At 45.0% G+C, this 19,883-nt stretch overlaps 1 protein-coding gene across 1 annotated transcript in view; it reads left to right on the top strand.

Annotated features, from left to right (window-relative positions):
- homer2 (homer scaffold protein 2) overlaps positions 1 to 13,388 on the top strand; it is a 30,837-nt gene extending 17,449 nt beyond the window's left edge. Inside the window, exons 3-9 of the mRNA XM_063004666.1 lie at positions 2,364 to 2,495; positions 3,378 to 3,470; positions 4,340 to 4,473; positions 4,720 to 4,867; positions 5,041 to 5,151; positions 7,250 to 7,330; positions 10,770 to 13,388. Coding sequence (XP_062860736.1) covers positions 2,364 to 2,495; positions 3,378 to 3,470; positions 4,340 to 4,473; positions 4,720 to 4,867; positions 5,041 to 5,151; positions 7,250 to 7,330; positions 10,770 to 10,958 — 888 coding nt within the window. The 3' untranslated portion in view covers positions 10,959 to 13,388. The remainder of the gene's footprint in view (positions 1 to 2,363; positions 2,496 to 3,377; positions 3,471 to 4,339; positions 4,474 to 4,719; positions 4,868 to 5,040; positions 5,152 to 7,249; positions 7,331 to 10,769) is intronic.
- Positions 13,389 to 19,883: the final 6,495 nt, after the last annotated feature.

Below are 19,883 nucleotides of genomic sequence, written 5' to 3'. Positions count from 1 at the left end.
ACACACACACACACACACACACACACACACACACACACACACTGTCTCTCTCCTCGGTGTGTAAGTGGCTCTGCATTAATAAATTAAACAGTGTCGGAGTCTGAAGGCATCAGCGCCCACTCTTCCCTCACAACATCACAAAGGTTCGACCGTTCTGCTCTACAGAAGCCTTTCAGATTCATGTTCCGTCTTTGTCATTTCAAGGCTGGACTACTGCAGCTCCCTCCTGCCAGGTCTTCTCATCTCCACCATCAGACCCTCTGCAACTAAACCACCCTGACCTTAGAGAACTTACCAAACTCCCTTCTGTACCTTGTACCCCGAGAGCCACAAATCTGTCTCAGCTTAATTCATTTAACAGAACTCAAGGAAGACGGGCATCAAAGCTCCTGTCTGATCGGCACCACGGTGGTGGCATGAACTTGCCCTGTCCGTTCCAACAGCTCAGTCTCTTGTTCTTGGTCTTCAAGGTTTGGGTTCTGAGAAGGAGCCTATGCTCTAAACACTGTAGGCAGGGCAGGAAGACCCTGTGGACGGGGTGCCAGGCCATCACGTGGCGTCGAACCCTCACAAACGCAGATAATTAGAGGAACAAGGCCACGGTCATTGTTAATTGTAATTCAGGTTGGGTTTATTGACTGGGTTTGAGGTCATTAGGGTGTTTATAGGTTATGGTTGGGTTATTGGCGTGATTGGTTATGTTGTTGAAGTTATTGGTCAGGTTGTTCTTATTTGGGTTCACCTGAGTTCCTGGAGTCATGCAGTTATTGGTCGGGTTGTTGGCAATTGTTTTGGTTGTTGACATTATAAGGGTTGTTGGTTATTGTTTGGGTTCTTGGGGTCATTTAGTTATTGGTTGAAGTTGCAGTTATTGTTTGGGGTGTTAGTTGGGTTTTGGGTTGTTTCAGTCTTCTGGGTGGTTGAGTATAACAGGGTTCTTGGGGTCATGCAGTTATTGGTTGGGTTGTTTGGATCTTTGGTTGTGTTGTTGGGGCAGTTGTTTTGGTGTTTGGGTTTTTTGGGTTCATGCAGTTATTGGTTGGGTTGTTATTGGTCAGATTGTTATTATTTAGGTGATTGAGGTCATCAGTGTTGGTTGGTTCTTTTGGAGGGGTTTTGGTTATTGGTTGTTTTTGGTCTTCTGGGTGGTCAGGTTTATCAAGGTTGTTGGTTATGGGTTGGGTTCTTGTGATCATGTAGTTATTGGTCTGGTTATTGTTTGGGACGTTGGTTGGGTTATTACTTGGGGTTCAGTCCTCTGGGTGGCTGTGTTTATTTGGGTTCTTATGATGTTAGGGTTTGGGGTCTTGATTGGGTTTTTGGGTTTGTTGGTTGAGTTGTGTTAATCATACTTCTCGAGGTCACTGGTTTGGTAACTAGTGGTGTTTGGGTTGTTAAGGTTGCTGTGGTTAATGGTTGGGGTTTTTGGGGTGATCAGGGTACAAGGGGTTTCTCTGTGGTTGGTACCAACACATCAATGATTCTACCAACCACAACGTACCATAAATGAAGGTTCTGCACCTCAGTTTTACTGTTATGAGTAAAAATTCACCACAGTCTCCACACACTGGTGCCTCAGTAGAATAAAATTATAATATGATTATTTTTGTGCCCTTACACTGATACAGATTATAGATGTGATGTGATACGTGTGGATGCTACGCGGTATGATACGAAAAATGACGTGAACGTTAATGTGATGGTGTCCCTGATAGTAGAACTTGCACTCAGATGCCACTCTCACCCACAGTACTGTGTGTGTGTGTGTGTGTGTGTGTGTGTGTGTGTGTGTGTGTGTGTGTGTGTGTGTGTGTGTGTGAGTGATGGAGGTGGTTTCAGTCGTAGACGGTAATTTGCGCTCTGCTCGATGTTGCCGCGAGATAAGAATCCTGATTACTGTGTAATCGCAGCCCCGCCGGCTATTTTGAGGGAGCTTCCCTATTGTGAGTGTGTGTGTGAGTGTGTGTGTGTGTGTCTGTGTGTGTCTCTGTGTGTGTGTGTGTGTGTGTGTGTGTGTGAGTTGTAGAAGCTAAAGCAAAAAAATGACACTCTAGATGATTATATTTCACCGCCCACATCACTAACGAGTTTATTAAATCAATTACATTCATAAACTAAATTATATGCTTCCATTTTTGTGTGAACAGTATAGGGAAGGTCCTTTCCTGTTCCAGCATGACTGTGCATCTTGTTCATGTTATTAGGAGTCAGTACAGTAACATGTCTATGTTATTAAAAGCTTAGAGAAATGTCGATGTTCCACATTGTCCACCCAAGTACTCGGGTCAGTCATATAAATGTTCCACTGATGAACTGACGTTACGTACAGCGTTTATAACTCTGTGTGTGTGTGTGTGTTTCAGGTCATCATTAACAGCACCATCACACCCAACATGAACTTCACCAAAACCTCACAGAAGTTCGGTCAGTGGGCCGACAGTCGAGCGAACACCGTGTTCGGCCTGGGGTTCGGCTCCGAACAGCAACTCTCCAAGGTACAACACACACACACACACACACACACACACGTATATACACCGATCAGCCATAACATCCTCCTTGTTTCTACACTTACTGTCCATTTTATCAGCTCCACTTACCATATAGAAGCACTTTGTAGTTCTACAATTACTGACTGTAGTCCATCTGTTTCTCTACATGCTTTGTTACCCCCTTTCACCCTGTTCTTCAATGGTCAGGACCCCCACAGGACCCCCACAGAGCAGGTATTATTTAGGTGGTGGATGATTCTCAGCACTGCAGTGACACTGACATGGTGGTGGTGTGTTAGTGTGTGTTGTGCTGGTATGAGTGGATCAGACACAGCAGCGCTGCTGGAGTTTTTTTCTAGACCTTCATCAGTGGTCACAGGACGCTCCCCATGGGGCACTGTCGGCTGTATGTTTTTGGTCGGTGGACTATTCTCAGTCCAGCAGGGACAGTGAGGTGTTTAAAAACTCCAGCAGCGCTGCTGTGTCTGATCCACTCATACCAGCACAACACACACTAACACACCACCACCATGTCAGTGTCACTGCAGTGCTGAGAATCATCCACCACCTAAATAATACCTGCTCTGTGGGGGTCCTGTGGGGGTCCTGACCATTGAAGAACAGGGTGAAAGGGGGAACATCAACTGATCAATCAGAGCCCAATCATACAGATGCTGTCATCTTCTGACTGAATGGGCACAAATTCCCACAGCCTGTAGTTCTAACTGAAAAGATCACACAGAGGATCCAAATACTTTTGGCCCTGTAGTGTATTTTACATACTGTTGACACCAGTATTGACTGTTTACAGTCAGACAGGCTTTATCCAGCTGAATTTCCCTGCTGTATAAAATCTGACTGTTTTTATGTTCTGCTGTTTTACAGTTTGCTGAAAAGTTCCAGGAGGTGAAAGAAGCGGCCAAAATGGGCAGAGACAAATCGCTGGAGAAATCGGACACGGCCAGCAACCACTCGCTGGTAAACAAACACTAGTCTATGTATTTAGAGGCTCTGTGGTGTGTGGTGAATGCTCATTAATGTTGGTGCCTCTATAGGGTGACGTAAGATGCATTGCTGTGAGTTGCCGGCGTGTTTGTGGGCATATTGGTCGGGTCTCAAACTACATACAACATGTAGAAAAATATTAACACCACTGAGGGTTGTGTTCTAATTCATGTAGTAGAAGAGTACAATGCATATCGGGACGCAGCCATTGATGCTTGAGAACCAACAGCTCATAAACACAATCTAGACGTATCCGATTCCCCAAAACTGCTGCATACCCCTACTTCTGACCGATGAGGGTCGAGACCAACACACGCCCCCTCCGACACGTGTGCAGTATCAACCGCTTCTTTTCACCTTCACCAGGCGGGGTCATACGGAGATCCGTATCACGCATAGAGAGTCACGCACAGTTCTCCATTATTCCCCGTCTCTGTGCAGCACCATCGATCAGCCAGCAGAGGTCGTAATCTTGGATAAGCCAATCGGCGTCCGTGTAGGTGCCCGGTCGGTCGTTAGCAGAGCTGAGATTCGAACACGCGAGTGCCAGATATCGGCACTTGACGGCTGGAGCACAACATCAAAAATTTTGGCTGGACAGCTTAGGAGACACAGTGGACAAGTCTGAGGGAGGGATGTGGGACAGGGTTCCTTGTCATGCTGCTGCAACAGTGACTCCTGCTGTCTGGTCGAGACCATGGCATGAGTAGTGGACACGCTTTGTTGACGTATGCCCATGACCAATAGAAGTGGCGTTAGTGAGATGTTGAGCATATATAAAGTACATTATATAGCATGTGTGTATACATTGTGCACTAATGTAATGATCCTTCACCTGTCAGGAATCCGGACGCAATACGCCGTCGTCCAATCAGGCGTCGAGTATGAACGGGACAGACGACGAAAAGTTCTTTCACGCCCCTGATACTCCAGTGCTAAAGAGTGAAAACGAACGGCTTAAAGCTGCAGAACAGAGGTACGCACACATACTACACAACACCACCACGCCATTAATACTCTATGTGCTCTAAAGTATTTGGACACTCGACCATGAGCTTGTCGGGCGTCCCAATTTATAGTGAACATAAGTAACTTTGCAGTGGTTGCAGCATATTCTGGGCTGGAAAGTCTATCCACAACATTTTGAAGAATGTCTGTAGGAATTTGTGCCTATCAGATACAGTAACAGTACTAATGTGTGTGTGTGTGTGTGTGTGTGCAGCTCTAAGCAGTACGAGCTGGAGCTTCAGTCCCTGAACGAGAGTAACACCCGACTGACGGAGGCGCTGCAGGAGGCCAACGGCAGTGTGGAGAAATGGAAAACACACACTGCGGCATGCCAAGAGGAGAACACTCTGCTGAGGAACAAGGTCTCACACATGCACACACACACACACATGCACACTTCTTCAAGCTTTCACACACCCACGCGCTTTTTAGTATATTCAGAATTGTGTGTGTGGGTGTGTACTCAAGAGGTACAGAATATTACAGTGTGTAATTGTGTGTGTGTGTGTGTGTGTGTGTGTGTGTGTGTGTGTAGGTTGCAGAGCTGGAGTCGTTGTGTAAGGAGGTAAATCAGGATAAAGAGAAACACAGTCAGCTGGTCGCCAAAGTGCAAAAGCTCCAGACTGAAGTGCAAGAGAAAGAACAGGTAGTGTTATTTTTTACACACACACACACACACACACACACTCACACTTTCATAGTCTTGTACCAGATAGGCAGGTTTGGGTTCAGAAATTGCTTATCACCTGAGAAGCTACAGTGGGCGGCCCAGGCTTACAGCAGTATAAAAACAAAGAATTGGCGCCCAGGTGGCACATTCCGCTAGCACACCAGCGCCGAGATTCGGATTTCCTCGGTTTGAAACCCGCCGTTGCCACCGGTCGGCTGGGAGCCATCTAGCGGGCATAATTGCCAGTGCCTGCAGGGAGGGATGACCGGAGTATGTGAGCAGGGTCTTCAAAAGCTGTGTAAGGAACCTGATGGGCGGATAGAGGCGCCTGTGCAGAATGCATAGGTGGAAAAGGGTTCCGTTAAGGGCTGCGAACGGGTCGGAGGAGGCGTGAGCAGTAATATACCCACCTCACCTGCAGTCAGGGATCCACCAGCAGTGGAAGACAGATTGACTATGATATATTGGGAGAGAAACGGGAGAAAATGCATAAACATAATATATACGTTGCTGAAGTAAACATTTATCTGAGACAGTAGTCGCTTGATTGATAAGCTGCATTTCTGAGGTAAATGTTTGAAGTTCTGAGGTAAATGTTTGAATCTCTGAGGTAAAAGTGGTAAACTGCGCATTGCTGAAGTAAATGTACTGATCTGAGTAGATCTCGGTAGCTGTGTGATTAATAAACTGCATTCCTGAGGTAAACATTTGAATTTCTGAGGTAAATGTTTGAAGTTCTGAGGTAAATGTTTGAATCTCTGAGGTAAAAGTGGTAAACTGCGCATTGCTGAAGTAAATGTACTGATCTGAGTAGATCTGAGTAGCTGTGTGATTAATAAACTGCATTCCTGAGGTAAACATTTGAATTTCTGAGGTAAATGTTTGAAGTTCTGAGGTAAATGTTTGAATCTCTGAGGTAAAAGTGGTAAACTGCGCATTGCTGAAGTAAATGTACTGATCTGAGTAGATCTGAGTAGCTGTGTGATTAATAAACTGCATTCCTGAGGTAAACATTTGAATTTCTGAGGTAAATGTTTGAAGTTCTGAGGTAAATGTTTGAATCTCTGAGGTAAAAGTGGTAAACTGCGCATTGCTGAAGTAAATGTACTGATCTGAGTAGATCTCGGTAGCTGTGTGATTGATAAACTGAATCTCTGAGGTAAATGTTTGAATTTCTGAGGTAAATATTTGCATTTCTGAGGTAAATGTTTAAATCTCTGAGGTGTAAGTAGTGCATTGTGCGTTGCTAAAGTAAACATTTATCTAAGACAGTAGCTGCGTGATTGATAAACTGCAGTTCTGAGGTAAATGTTTGAATCTCTGAGGTAAAAGTGGTAAACTGCGCATTGCTGAAGTAAATGTACTGATCTGAGTAGATCTGAGTAGCTGTGTGATTAATAAACTGCATTCCTGAGGTAAACATTTGAATTTCTGAGGTAAATGTTTGAATCTCTGAGGTAAAAGTGGTAAACTGCGCATTGCTGAAGTAAATGTACTGATCTGAGTAGCTGTGTGATTGATAAACTGAATCTCTGAGGTAAATGTTTGAATTTTTTGAGGTAAACATTGAATCTCTGAGGTAAATGTTTGAATCTCTGAGGTAAAAGTGGTAAACTACGCATTGCTGAAGTAAATGTACTGATCTGAGTAGCTGTGTGATTAATAAACTGCATTCCTGAGGTAAACATTTGAATTTCTGAGGTAAATGTTTGAATCTCTGAGGTAAAAGTGGTAAACTGCGCATTGCTGAAGTAAATGTACCGATCTGAGTAGCTGTGTGATTGATAAACTGAATCTCTGAGGTAAATGTTTGAATTTTTTGAGGTAAACATTGAATCTCTGAGGTAAATGTTTGAATTTCTGAGGTAAATGTGTTTCTTTTTAAGATAAATGGTGCCGTTCTGAGTGATTTAGCTTCCTGCCAGGTAGCGCAGTGTGTTATTAAGATAAACGTTTGCCTGTGTGAATGACTCGGGTATTAAATGCTATGACAAAAATGTCCATTAAAGACACAGATTGTGCTTGTAAGTTCTAATCCACATCCACAGCTTAACACTTTCTGTTTGCCGTGCAGGAGCTGGAGAATCTGAGAAAGCAGGCTGAGATAATTCCACAGCTGATGAGCGAGTGTGACGGCCTTAACGTCAAGCTTCAGGTATACACACACACACACTCGAGAGACTTATTCTAGTACAGGGATTAGCGTTTAGTGATTAGTATTTATTAGGACTAGGGTTGGGCGGCTGAGTGGCGCAGCTGGTGGCGTGGGTGCCACACAAGAACAGTCAATCCTCACATTCGAGCCTTTCTGTTAAAGAGGTTTGCCTGTTCTCGAAATGTGTTTGTTTCCTCCCACCTCTTTTGGAATGGCTACTCTGAATTACCTCTCGGTATAATTGAGCAAATATGTGAGTGCGCCTCACCCTGTGGTAAATTACCAAACGTACCATAAACCACAAAATAAACTAATCATGGCTGTAAGTGGGACTTAAAGAAGGGCAGAAAAAGAGCAACTGAACATGCTGGCACACCAGAGCCGACACCTCGGACCTGAGCGCTATACGGACAATGATTGGCTCGTATGTGATGTGGATCCCTATATGAATCTGCTTACAGGTGAAAAGAAGTGGTACTGCACACGTGTTGGAGGGGGCGTATTAGTTATGGCTTTCTTCGGTTAGGAATGCAGGTCGAATAATTGGATATGACTAAATTAAGAGGAAAATTGGGGGGCGATGCATAAAAAGAGCCAGAACTTACACAGATGAACCACAGTCCCTCTGGGGAAATGTTCTATAAAAGATGAAACCAAGCTAGAGCTCTTTGGCAATGCAGACCAGTAATAAGGCAGATTATTTAGACGCACTACTTATACAGAGATACACTGATTACCACAGTTTTAGCTTACTAAGCTAACTCAGTTAGCCTCAGACGGCACAACCCGCTAGCACACCAGCTAACGTCTCCTTTAGTGTACCGAAAACGTTTAAACTGTCCCTGATGCCCCAATTTACAAATAAACTACACTCGTATAATCACATTTTTATACAGATTAAACATCAATGAGAATTTATTACATGTGAAAAGAACTTTGTTTGTTGCTCCGTATTCGTCCGCCACAAGTGTAGTTTTTTTTGTGAGAAAGCCTACCTAGAATTAAACTTGCTAGAGGATCCATAATGTTTTGGGGCTGCTTTGCTTCCAATGTATTCAGATGATTATTGGAGCATTCTAGAGCCAGATGTGCTCCCAAGTGTAAGAAAGCTAGGTATATACAGATTACACCGATTACATCACCGCAGTTTTAGCTTACTAAGCTAACTCAGTTAGCATCAGACGGCATAACTCGCTAGCACGCCGGCTAACGTCTCCCTCCGTGTACCGAAAAAGCTTAAACTGCACCTTTATACAGATTAAACATCAATTAGAATTTTGCTCCGCTTTATATTCGTCCGCCATGGTTGAAGTTTTTTGGTGAGAAAAGCGCTGAGGAGGCGTCGGGCGCTCCCTCGTCATTCAGTCAGATCATCACTCAGAATTTAGGTGTCTCAGCAGGAGCATTTTAAGGGAGCTAAGAATTTAGACACGCCCTCTTCTCTATTTGTGAGTGTAGGATGATGTAAAATGTGTCTGTGCCGAGAGAGAGAGAGCGCTAGCTTTTCACGGAGCGTCTCAGGAGATGTTGTTAGATGAACTGTGTGTCATCACACTCGTACGACGCTCCAGTAATCTTATCGCTGTATAAACGATCCCATTTCGCCTGAGCGATTAGCGGCCCGCGGAGCAGAGTGCAGCGCTTAAGTGACGCATCCGCTTCTTATTCAGGTTCAGTGACATCAGCTGTAAATTTAGCTTAGCTAAGGCTGAGCTGTGAAGCGCTCAAACACACACACACACACAGCTTAGCATAGCACGTGGGTTAAAAGGAATGACAAGCATGGAAGCAAGTCGACAGGTGTGTGTGTGACGCTTTTAGCATAAAGTAGCATAAATTCTGTCACAGACGCCATGTGACAACTTAGCACACGCACCTGCCGTCAGGAGGATCCATGTCTAAAAACGGCTGCACCGTTCTCTAATGCTCTGCTAGCAAAGTCGGCACTCTGTGACTTTAACATTGGTCGATTCAAATCAATTTAATAATTCAAGTAAATAAAATTAGAGGGCAGCTATGTAACACTTTTTCTCCTTGGGGAGGTGGATTTTGGGTCCCCCCCCCACACACACAGACTCGTTACTGTTCTGCATCTGTTTATCAGTGATAAATTGAAGCCTACTTAGAATTAAACTTGGTGGAGGATCCATAATGTTTTGGGGCAGCTTTGCTTCCAATTAAATCAAATGTAAGAAAGCTAGGTCTGAGTGGATTAAAATGGGTCCTACAGAAGGATAAGGACCCAAAGCACACGTTTATATATTCTTAATATAATATCCTAAAAAAAAAGCCTCTCTAATATCCTATAACTACAGTAATAAATCATATTTATAGTTTAAATCGTCCCAGGTCAGGATTTTGGATCCTACCCCCATCACAGACTCGTTACTGTTCTATTTCTGCATCTGTTTATCAGTGATAAATTGAAGCCTACTTGGAATTAAACTTGGTAGAGGATCCATAATGTTTTGGGGCTGCTTTCCTTCCAATTAAATTAAATGTAAGAAAGTTAGGTCTGAGTGGATTATAAAGGACCCAAAGGACGCCTCTCTAATAGCCTATAACTACAGTAATAAATACAGCAGAAATCGTCCCAGGTCAGGATTTTGGGTCCGCATCCCCCTCACAGACTCCTCACTGTTCTATTTCTGCATCTGTTGATCAGTGATGAATTAAAGCCTACCTAGAGTTAAACTTGGTAGAGGATCCATAATGTTTTGGGGCTGCTTTGCTTCCAGTGAAATCAAATGTAAGAAAGCTAGGTCTGAGTAGATTAAAATGGGTCCTACAGCAGAGTAAGGACCCAAAGCATGTGTTTATATATTCCTTATATAATATCCAATAAAAAGCATATCTAATATCCTATAACTACAGTAATAATTCATATTTATAGCAGAAATCGTCCCAGGTCAGGATTTTGGGTCCGCACCCCCCTCACAGACTCGTTACTGTTCTATTTCTATCTGTTTATCAGTGATAAATTGAAGCCTACCTAGAGTTAAACTTGGTGGAGGATCCATAATGTTTTGCGGCTGCTTTGCTTACTGTGAAATCAGAGAATTATTGGAGCAATCTAGACCCAAATGTGCTCCCAAATGTAAGAAAGCTAGGTCTGCGTGGAATAAAAAAGGTTCCTACAGCAGGATAACGACCCAAAGCATGACTTTATATATTCTGAATATAATATCCTATAAAAAGTCTCTCTAATATCCTGTAACTACAAAAATAAATCATATTTATAGCAGAAATCGTCCTAGGTCAGGATTTTGGGTCCGCACCCCCCTCACAGACTCCTCACTGTTCTATTTCTGCATCTGAATGCGAGTTGGGTCTGTGATGGTGAAACCATGTGTGAGAGATTTCTGGCAGCGGCGTCGGTAGGTGTGTTCGGCTGCTTTTTACCCTTGCTGACGCCTGATTGGATGCCGTGTGTTGACAGGCGGCGGAGCAGTCCAATCACGAGGCCCGGGGAAGGCTGGGGGTGCTGCAGGGCGAGGTGAGCGAGGGTCAGCACCGGCAAAGCAACATGAAGAACGAGCTGAAGAAGTTCATGGACGTGCTGGAGGGGAAGATCGACGAGCTCCACGAAGTCCGGCAGGGGTTATCTCGCCTGGGCATGGACAACTGATGTGCTCACGCACACACGCACGCACACACACACACACACACACACACACACACACACACACACACTGTATGGCCAAATGTATGTGCAATGCATAAAGACCTAGTGTGACCTCCAACCTACAAACAACCAACATCAGCTCGTTACCCTTACAGATTCTCTATCTTTTTAACCTGAATGGGCACAAATCCCAACAGACACACTCTAAAATCTAAGAGTGGAGGTTGCTAAGTTCACTTTAACGCATATGGCTTTACATTGGGAGTGTCCACATACTTTTGGCCACATAGTGTACGATGAAACTGGGTGTCTATGGATTTGTAATGGGGGATATTTAAGGTTACAACTCAAACACTCTCGCCTGCGTTCACGCTAGCCGACGCCCGTGTACCGTTGCTAATGGGCGTGGTCACATCTTCGCAAGCGGGCGCGCTACGGACGAACCTGAGTTCCAGTGAGGCGGGTCCTGTTTACATACAATAAACACGTCAGACCTGGACTGGACGTGACTGGCGCACTGGCGCCTGCTATTGTGAACGCATGGTCACACACACACACACACACTACATAAAGCTTGACTACTAGGGAGTGACAGCCATATATTTTTACACACACACGTTTAACACACTAAGGTAATCTCAGGGTGCTGGTGGAACACACACACACACACACACACACAGGTCAATTGCAGTTTCACAAAGTGCCTGAGGGTGGCGTGAGACCCTAACTAACCTCACACACACACACACACACACACACTTGTGCAATACATGACAGAAAGGGCGGGACTTGGTTTTTCAATAGAGTTTTATATACGAGTGTTTATTCTGATCATTTGGTTTATAAATTCTACGCTATAATTCTATATGATTGGTGTGTGTATGTGCAGCTCTGTCTGAACTTTTCTTTAGTGTGTATCCGTGCTGAGGAGGAGTGTGTGTGTGTGTGTACTTGTAAGGGAAGTGTACTTTTTTGGTCGAATAATTTGGTAATGGGACTGTGTTGTTTTTTTTACACATACAAGTGTGTGTGTGTGTTGTTAAACACGGAGCATGTGCTGATATTGATTTGCTAAATTTATTGCAGTTAACTTAAATTAACCTAAATTGCTTCGTCAGATGGGCACCCCTAGTGGGCACGATCGTCAGTGCAGACAGTGCACTAACGGGACTAAAAAGTGGGTGGGGTTGGAATATTCCGCTAACACACCAGCGCCGAGATTCTGAACTCCTCGGTTCGGAACTTGCCATCGGCACCGGTCGGCTGGGCGCCATCTAGCGGGCATAATCGGCAGTGCCTGCGGTAGACACGTATCTGCCAGGGAGGGAAGACCGGACTGTGTGGGTGGGGTCTTCAGTTGCTGTGTAAGGACCCTGATTGGCAGATAGAGGCGCCTGTGCAGAGTGCATGGGTGCTGTGTGTGCCCCCAGGGTGGGGAGCGCTGATTTAGGGTAAAGGGCCTCGCTCAAGGGTCCAACGGGTCCAGGAGGCGTGAGCAGCAATATACCCACCGAGACTGCAATCAGGGATCCACCAGCAGATGGAGACAGACTGACTACGATAAACTGGGAGAAAATGCATAAAATATAAATATATATATAAATACTTTTAATCTCAGCTCTGCTACCGGTCGGCTGGGCACCCCCCACTGCCTGCAGCAGACAAAATCAGCCACTAGTCTGCTGGGTGGGAAAAGATGGGACTAAAAAGAAGGCAGGGTCTTCGAGGCTGTGTAAGGACCCTGGTTAGTATCCCGAGTCGCCTGTACAGAGGTGGAGATCAGCGCGTGACTCTCCATGAGTGAGACCGACCTCATGCATCAATCCACCGAAGTACGGGCGGATAAGAAGGGGTCGGTGGAGCGTGGGTGTGTCGGAGGGAGGGTGTGACAGGAGAATATACCCTCCTCAGTGCGCCATCGGGGTCTCCAGCAGAGGAAGAGGAACTGGGTATGACCAAACTGGGAGAAAATTGTATTTACGATGTTTAGTTTAGTTGTTCGTACTGGACTCCTTTTATATCGGAAAGACGGTAACGATTATCGAAGGAAGAAGTAGTGGCTCGCTGTAACCATAGCAACACTAATAACACTAAGAATTGTAAGTAGCTGGTTAGCTAAGCTGTGGGAACCGGCGACACTCGATTTGCTCCTCGAGACAAAAACAAGACCGAGCTACCAAAGATCTGTTAGTCTCCATAACAACAATATCGGTGTTAAATATCGTGATCTATTGTATTATCGATTATCAGCACATGCCCGACACACACACACACACACACACTCCTTCACACACACACTGGGTTCTTTCCTGGCTCTCACTATCAGTGTTTCGGACGCCTCACCTTCCTGTTTTGACTTTTCTGGGGTTTTGTTTCTCTGATCAATAATGTACGATAATAAAAATTGTTAAATATAGTTTCAATATAAAAGCATTTTGGCGTCGGTGTGTTTTGTTCTGAGAGAGAGAGAACGGTTGGGTGTGGGCGGTCGAACCGTCACCGGTATGTCAGCAGCAGTGTGACCGGATACAGTCCGAGTGATTTAGGGCGGTGATCCACAACCACCGGGCCATGGACCGTTCTTTATTCCGTCTGTTCCTCTTGACGCCGGACTGTGAAACTGGTCCATGGTGCAAAACAGGGTGGGGAGCGCTGATTTAGGGTAAAGGGCCTCACTCAAGGGTCCAACGGTGCCAGTCGGGCAGTGGTGGGACTTCAACCAGTGACCTTTTGATTGTTACAGGTGTCGTGTCAGGCTGGCGCTGAGGGCCAGGATGGTAGCTCAACATTCTTTTAAATATTCAGTGATCTTTACAGAGACCAAAGGGAAGACAGCAGGGCGCTTGGGGCTGGCCCACCAGGTCTTGGGTTCAAATCTCAGCTCTGCAGGCACCCACATGGACACACGATTGGTCATGTTTGTGTAAGGGGAGGGACGACGATGGCTGAAAACAGGGTTCCTCGTCTCCGGTGTCGTAGCCTAGAGGTTACTGGACTAGTAATCAGAAGGTTGCTGGTTCAAGCCCCACCACTGCCGGGCCCTTGAGCGAGGCCCTTAACCCTCAAATGCTTAGACTGTATACTGTCACAGTACTGTAAGTACTTTTGCCAAAAAGGTAAAATGGTGTAAGTGCGCCCTCTGCTGACCGGTTGAGGTGACTGCACAGGGGGTGACTGATCACAGATGGCAGTGCCTGGATCTCCACCCTGAGGAAGCATGTGACAGCCTCATCCCTCCTCAACCATGGGTGGGAGTAGTGTCATCATTGATCGACTGGATTGGGTTATGTGCCCATGCCATACAGTTGGCACTAAGTGGATGAACGTTAAACCAAAGGACCGTCATCTCCAGAACCTGGTTGTCCTCCTCTTTCCCCTCCTTGCTCAACACTATGACCACAAACCGGATGGAACACCTCATAGGACCTTTGGTGGTCCAATCACCTTGGACTATTTGTTCTCAACCCTCAAGTGGTCACTCCTTGTCCAAGTTCACACCTGGGACGATTTAGATTAGCCGTTCCACCTTTAGCTGGTAACGTTAGTGCCACACGTCAGCTTGGGGCCCTGGGAACTTGGGTTTGAGCCTTCAAGGGTGGAAGTAGTGTCAACGACGAGAGAAACATGAGCTCCAACTGGTTACAATCGGAAAAAGAGTAAACGCTCAATAAAAAAAATCAATCAAAATGAAAGAATGGTTCTTGGAGGAACCTGGAACTTCTGCACCCCCTTCCAGTCAGAGAGCTTCAAGCAGTCGCTGCTCCAAACACCCCTGATCCAACTCCTGAGTTTGGTGCCCATGCCATACAGTTGGAACCAAGTCGATGAACCTTTAATCAAAGAAGCAACATCTCCAGAACATGGTTCTCTTCCTTCTTGCTCAACATGATGACCACAAACTGGATGGAACACTTCATAGGACCTTTGGAGATCCTGTTTGTTCTCAACCCTCAACTGGTCACTCCTTGTTGGGACAGTCCTTCAGCAGGTAACGTTGGTGCCACACGTCAGCTTGAGCCACACCCCATGCCAACGACTGGTACAGGAGGTTCTAGGAGGGTTTCCATCATGTGCCCGGTGTTTCCTTCATCAAGATAAAGCAGACTGGGAATAAGAACCCCTAAATGCTCGGAGGAAACCCCACAGGGCAGGAAGAACATGCCAAACTCTTTACAAAGGGTGTAAAGCAAGGCTTTGAACTTTGGTCCATGGAGCTTCTGCTTCTGAGGTTCTGCGCTGGTGTTCAGGATCCGACGAGGTGAGGAACACACACACACACACACACTGAGTAGGAGTCTGAAGCTGCTGCAGATCTGTGTAAGGATGTGTTGCCTTGGAAACTTCATCCCACACACACCACGCTGAGCTGTTAGTGTGTGTGTGAGAGAGTGTGTGTGAGAGAGAGTGTGTGTATGTGTGTGTGTGTGTGTAAGAGTGTGAGAGTGTGTGTGTAAGAGTGTGTGAGTGTGAGTTTGAGTGTGAGAGTGTGTGTGAGAGTGTGTGTGTGTGTTGTGTGTGTGTGTGTGAGAGAGTGTGTTGAGAGTGTGTGAGAGTGTGTGAACCAAAAAACCAAAAAAGAACCAAAAAAGCTCAGTACACCCAAAAACAACTAACAATTATTGAACAATCAATCAACACACATCAATTCTGGGACAATTGGAACAAATTAAAACATAGAGAACAGGAAGAATTGGCCATTCAGGATGGGGATATCTGGACAACCCATTTCCAATCACTCTTTAAAAATATAGAATTAGATTCAAATCCTGAACAAATTCAAATTATTAGTAAGTTCGAGGAACTGGAACGGGCTGTTAAAAACCACCAGAATCCTCTAGACTCTCTCATTACTGAGCAGGAACTTAAAGACAACATTAAAAAACTAAAAACAAAGAAATCATCAGGACCTGACGGGATCCTGAATGAAATGATCAAACACAGCAGCTCCAAATTTCACCTGGCGATGTTAAAAGTCTTTAACCTGGTTCTGAGTGTCGGTTCCTTCCCTGAAATCTGGAATCAAGGTCTCATAACACCGATCCACAAAAGTGGAGATAAATTCCACCCTAATAATTACCGGGGCATCTGTGTGAGCAGTAACCTGGGGAAGTTATTCTGTAGTATAATGAACTCACGATTATTACACTTCCTTACCCAACACAACGTCCTGAGTAAAAGTCAGATTGGTTTTCTACCAAATTACCGCACTACCGATCATATTTACACCCTACACACCCTGATCGAAAAATATGTAGTTCAAAATAACTCTAAAATATTTGCATGTTTTATTGATTTTAAAAAAGCTTTTGATTCCATTTGGCACGAAGGATTGTTTTATAAAATGTTAGAGAGCGGTGTAGGGGGTAAAACATACGATCTTATTAAATCCATGTACACAGAAAACCAGTGTGGAATAAGAATCGGCAGTAAGAGAAACATCTCATCTCTCAGGAGCGTGGAGTGAGACAGGGCTGCTGTTTAAGTCCAACTCTATTTAACATCTATATTAATGAATTGGCCTCCATGTTAGAGCACTCAGCCACGCCCGGTCTCACTCTACACGACTCAGAGATTAAACTCCTGCTGTATGCAGATGATCTGGTCCTGCTGTCCCCCAGCGCTCAGGGTCTCCAGCACAAACTGGACCTGCTGCAGCAATACTGTCAGACCTGGGCCCTGACCGTCAACCTCAAAAAGACCAAAATTATGACCTTCCAGAAAAGAGCCAGATCTCAGGGAACCAAACACACATATAAATTAGGACACCATGAAATTGAGCACACTAAAGATTATACTTACCTCGGACTAAACATCAGTTCCACAGGAAACTTTAATCCGGCAGTAAATGAACTGAGAGAAAAAGCTCGCAGGGCGTCGACGCCATAAAACGTCAAACATTCGTGGAAATTCCAGTTCGAATCTGGCTTAAAATTTTTGAATCAATAATTGAACTGATTGCTCTATATGGTGGTGAAGTTTGGGGTTCGCTTACACACCATCAATTCCATAATTGGGACAAACATCCATTAGAGACCCTGCACACAGAGTTCTGTAAAAGCATCCTAAAGGTGCACAGACACACCACGAACAATGCGTGCAGGGCAGAATTAGGCCGATTTCCACTAATTATCAACATACAGAGAAGAGCAATCAACTTCTGGAAACATCTAAATGAGAGCGACCCCCAAACTTATCATTATAAAGCCCTGAAACACCAAGAGCTGAGCAAACATACCAGTCCCCTCATCCAACTGGTCCTGAGTCACTGCACCCATACACCACTAACACACACAGACACCCTAATAACACACACAAACACATTACTAACACACGCCGCCACACCACTAACACACACTAACACAATAAAGACTCAGGAACAGAAGAAATCTGCAAACCCAATTAAAATAAACCAAATTACACAAAAACTCAGAACTAAATATCTGAATTATTGGGAAACTGAAACTAAAACTCAAAGTAAAATGCAGTTATTTATTATTTGTTATTATTTGCTATTTGGCCCTAAACAGACACTACAGTGCAGCAGATTATCTGAGCGCAGTATCCGACCCTAAATTAAGAAACACCCTGACGAGGTACAGACTGAGCGCACACGACCTGGCCGTGGAGACGGGGCGACACACCCGGTCCTGGCTGCCCCGGGAGGAGAGGTTGTGTCAGCACTGCACTCTCAGTACAGTAGAGACGGAGCTGCACTTCCTCACCCGGTGTACCAAGTACCACCACGTCCGCTCCCAATTCTTCCCTAAATTTAACAACATCATCCCCAACTTCACCTCCCTCCCAGACCCCGACAAACTGCCCCACCTACTGGGGGAGCACAGAGAGAGCTGCACACTAGCAGCACTCTATACACACACCTGTCACCAGGTGAGGGACAGTGGGTGACCATGTCCCATACACACACACACACACGCACACACAAGCACACACACACACACACACACACACGCACAAACTGATTGTTTTACTACCTCATTATTGTAAATATTATACTTTTTATTGTTATTATTTTGCACTGTTTTTATTAATATTTTATTCTATTCTATATTTTTTGCACATGTAACTGTTCTGTATATTTTTGTTCTTTCTTATTTTTATTGTTTATATTTCCCTGTAACTTGCTTTGGCAATACGAATGTCCTTATTTGTCATGCCAATAAAGCTTCGTTTGAGTTTGAGTTTGAGTGTGTGTATGAAAGTGTGTGTGTGTGTGAGAGTGTGTGTGAGAGTGTGTGTGTGTGAAAGTGTGAGTGTGTGTGTGAGAGAGTGTGTGTGAGAGAGTGTGTGTTGAGAGTGTGTGTGTGAGAGTGTGTGTGAAAGAGTGTGTGTGAGTGTGTGTGTGTGTGTGTGTGAAAGAGTGTGTGTGAGTGTGTGTTGAGTGTGTGAAAGTGTGAGAGTGTGTGAGAGTGTGTGTGAGAGTGTGTGTGAGAGTGTGTGTATGAAAGTGTGTGAGTGTGTGTGTTCAGTGTGTGTGTAAGAGTGTGTGAGTGTGAGTTTGAGTGTGTGTGTGAGAGTGTGTGTGAGTGTGTGTGTGTGAGAGTGTTGAGTGTGTGTGAGTGTGTGCGAGCGTGTGTGTGTATGAAAGTGTGTGTGTGTGAGAGTGTGTGAGTGTGTGAAAGTGTGTGAGTGTGTGTGTGAGTGTGTGAGTTGAGAGTGTGTGTGTGAAAGTGTGAGAGTGTGTGTGTGTGAGAGTGTGTGTGAGAGTGTGAGAGTGTGTGTGTGAGAGTGTGTGTGTGAGAGTGTGTGTGTTGAGAGTGTGTGTGTGAGTGTGTGTGTGAGTGTGTGTGTGAGAGTGTGTGTGAAAGAGTGTGTGTGTGTGTGTGAAAGAGTGTGTGTGAGAGTGTGTGTGTGACCCTAAATTAAGAAACACCCTGACGAGGTACAGACCGAGCGCACACGACCTGGCCGTGGAGACGGGGCGACACACCCGGTCCTGGCTGCCCCGGGAGGAGAGGTTGTGTCAGCACTGCACTCTCAGTACAGTAGAGACGGAGCTGCACTTCCTCACCCGGTGTACCAAGTACCACCACATCCGCTCCCAATTCTTCCCTAAATTTAACAACATCATCCCCAACTTCACCTCCCTCCCAGACCCCGACAAACTGCCCCACCTACTGGGGGAGCACAGAGAGAGCTGCACACTAGCAGCACTCTATACACACACCTGTCACCAGGTGAGGGACAGTGGGTGACCATGTCCCATACACACACACACACACATACACACACACACAAACTGATTGTTTTACTACCTCATTATTGTAAATATTATACTTTTTATTGTTATTATTTTGCACTGTTTTTATTAATATTTTATAATATTTTTGCACATGTAACTGTTCTGTATATTTTTGTTCTTTCTTATTTTTATTGTTTATATTTCCCTGTAACTTGCTTTGGCAATACGAATGTCCTTATTTGTCATGCCAATAAAGCTTCGTTTGAGTTTGAGTTTGAGTGTGTGTATGAAAGTGTGTGTGTGTGCGAGAGTGTGTGTGAGAGTGTGTGTGTGTGAAAGTGTGAGTGTGTGTGTGAGAGAGTGTGTGTGAGAGAGTGTGTGTTGAGAGTGTGTGTGTGAGAGTGTGTGTGAAAGAGTGTGTGTGAGTGTGTGTGTGTGTGTGTGAAAGAGTGTGTGTGAGTGTGTGTTGAGTGTGTGAAAGTGTGAGAGTGTGTGAGAGTGTGTGTGAGAGTGTGTGTGAGAGTGTGTGTGAGTGTGTGTATGAAAGTGTGTGTGTTCAGTGTGTGTGTAAGAGTGTGTGAGTGTGAGTTTGAGTGTGTGTGTGAGAGTGTGTGTGAGAGTGTTGAGTGTGTGTGAGCGTGTGTGTGTATGAAAGTGTGTGTGTGTGAGAGTGTGTGTGTGTGTGAAAGTGTGTGAGTGTGTGTGTGAGTGTGTGAGTTGAGAGTGTG

The sequence above is a fragment of the Trichomycterus rosablanca genome, chromosome 11 (assembly GCF_030014385.1).
Source record: "Trichomycterus rosablanca isolate fTriRos1 chromosome 11, fTriRos1.hap1, whole genome shotgun sequence".
Lineage (NCBI taxonomy): Eukaryota > Metazoa > Chordata > Actinopteri > Siluriformes > Trichomycteridae > Trichomycterus > Trichomycterus rosablanca.
The sequence above is the reverse complement of the archived record's forward strand: the minus strand, read 5'-3'. Positions and strand labels throughout refer to the sequence as shown.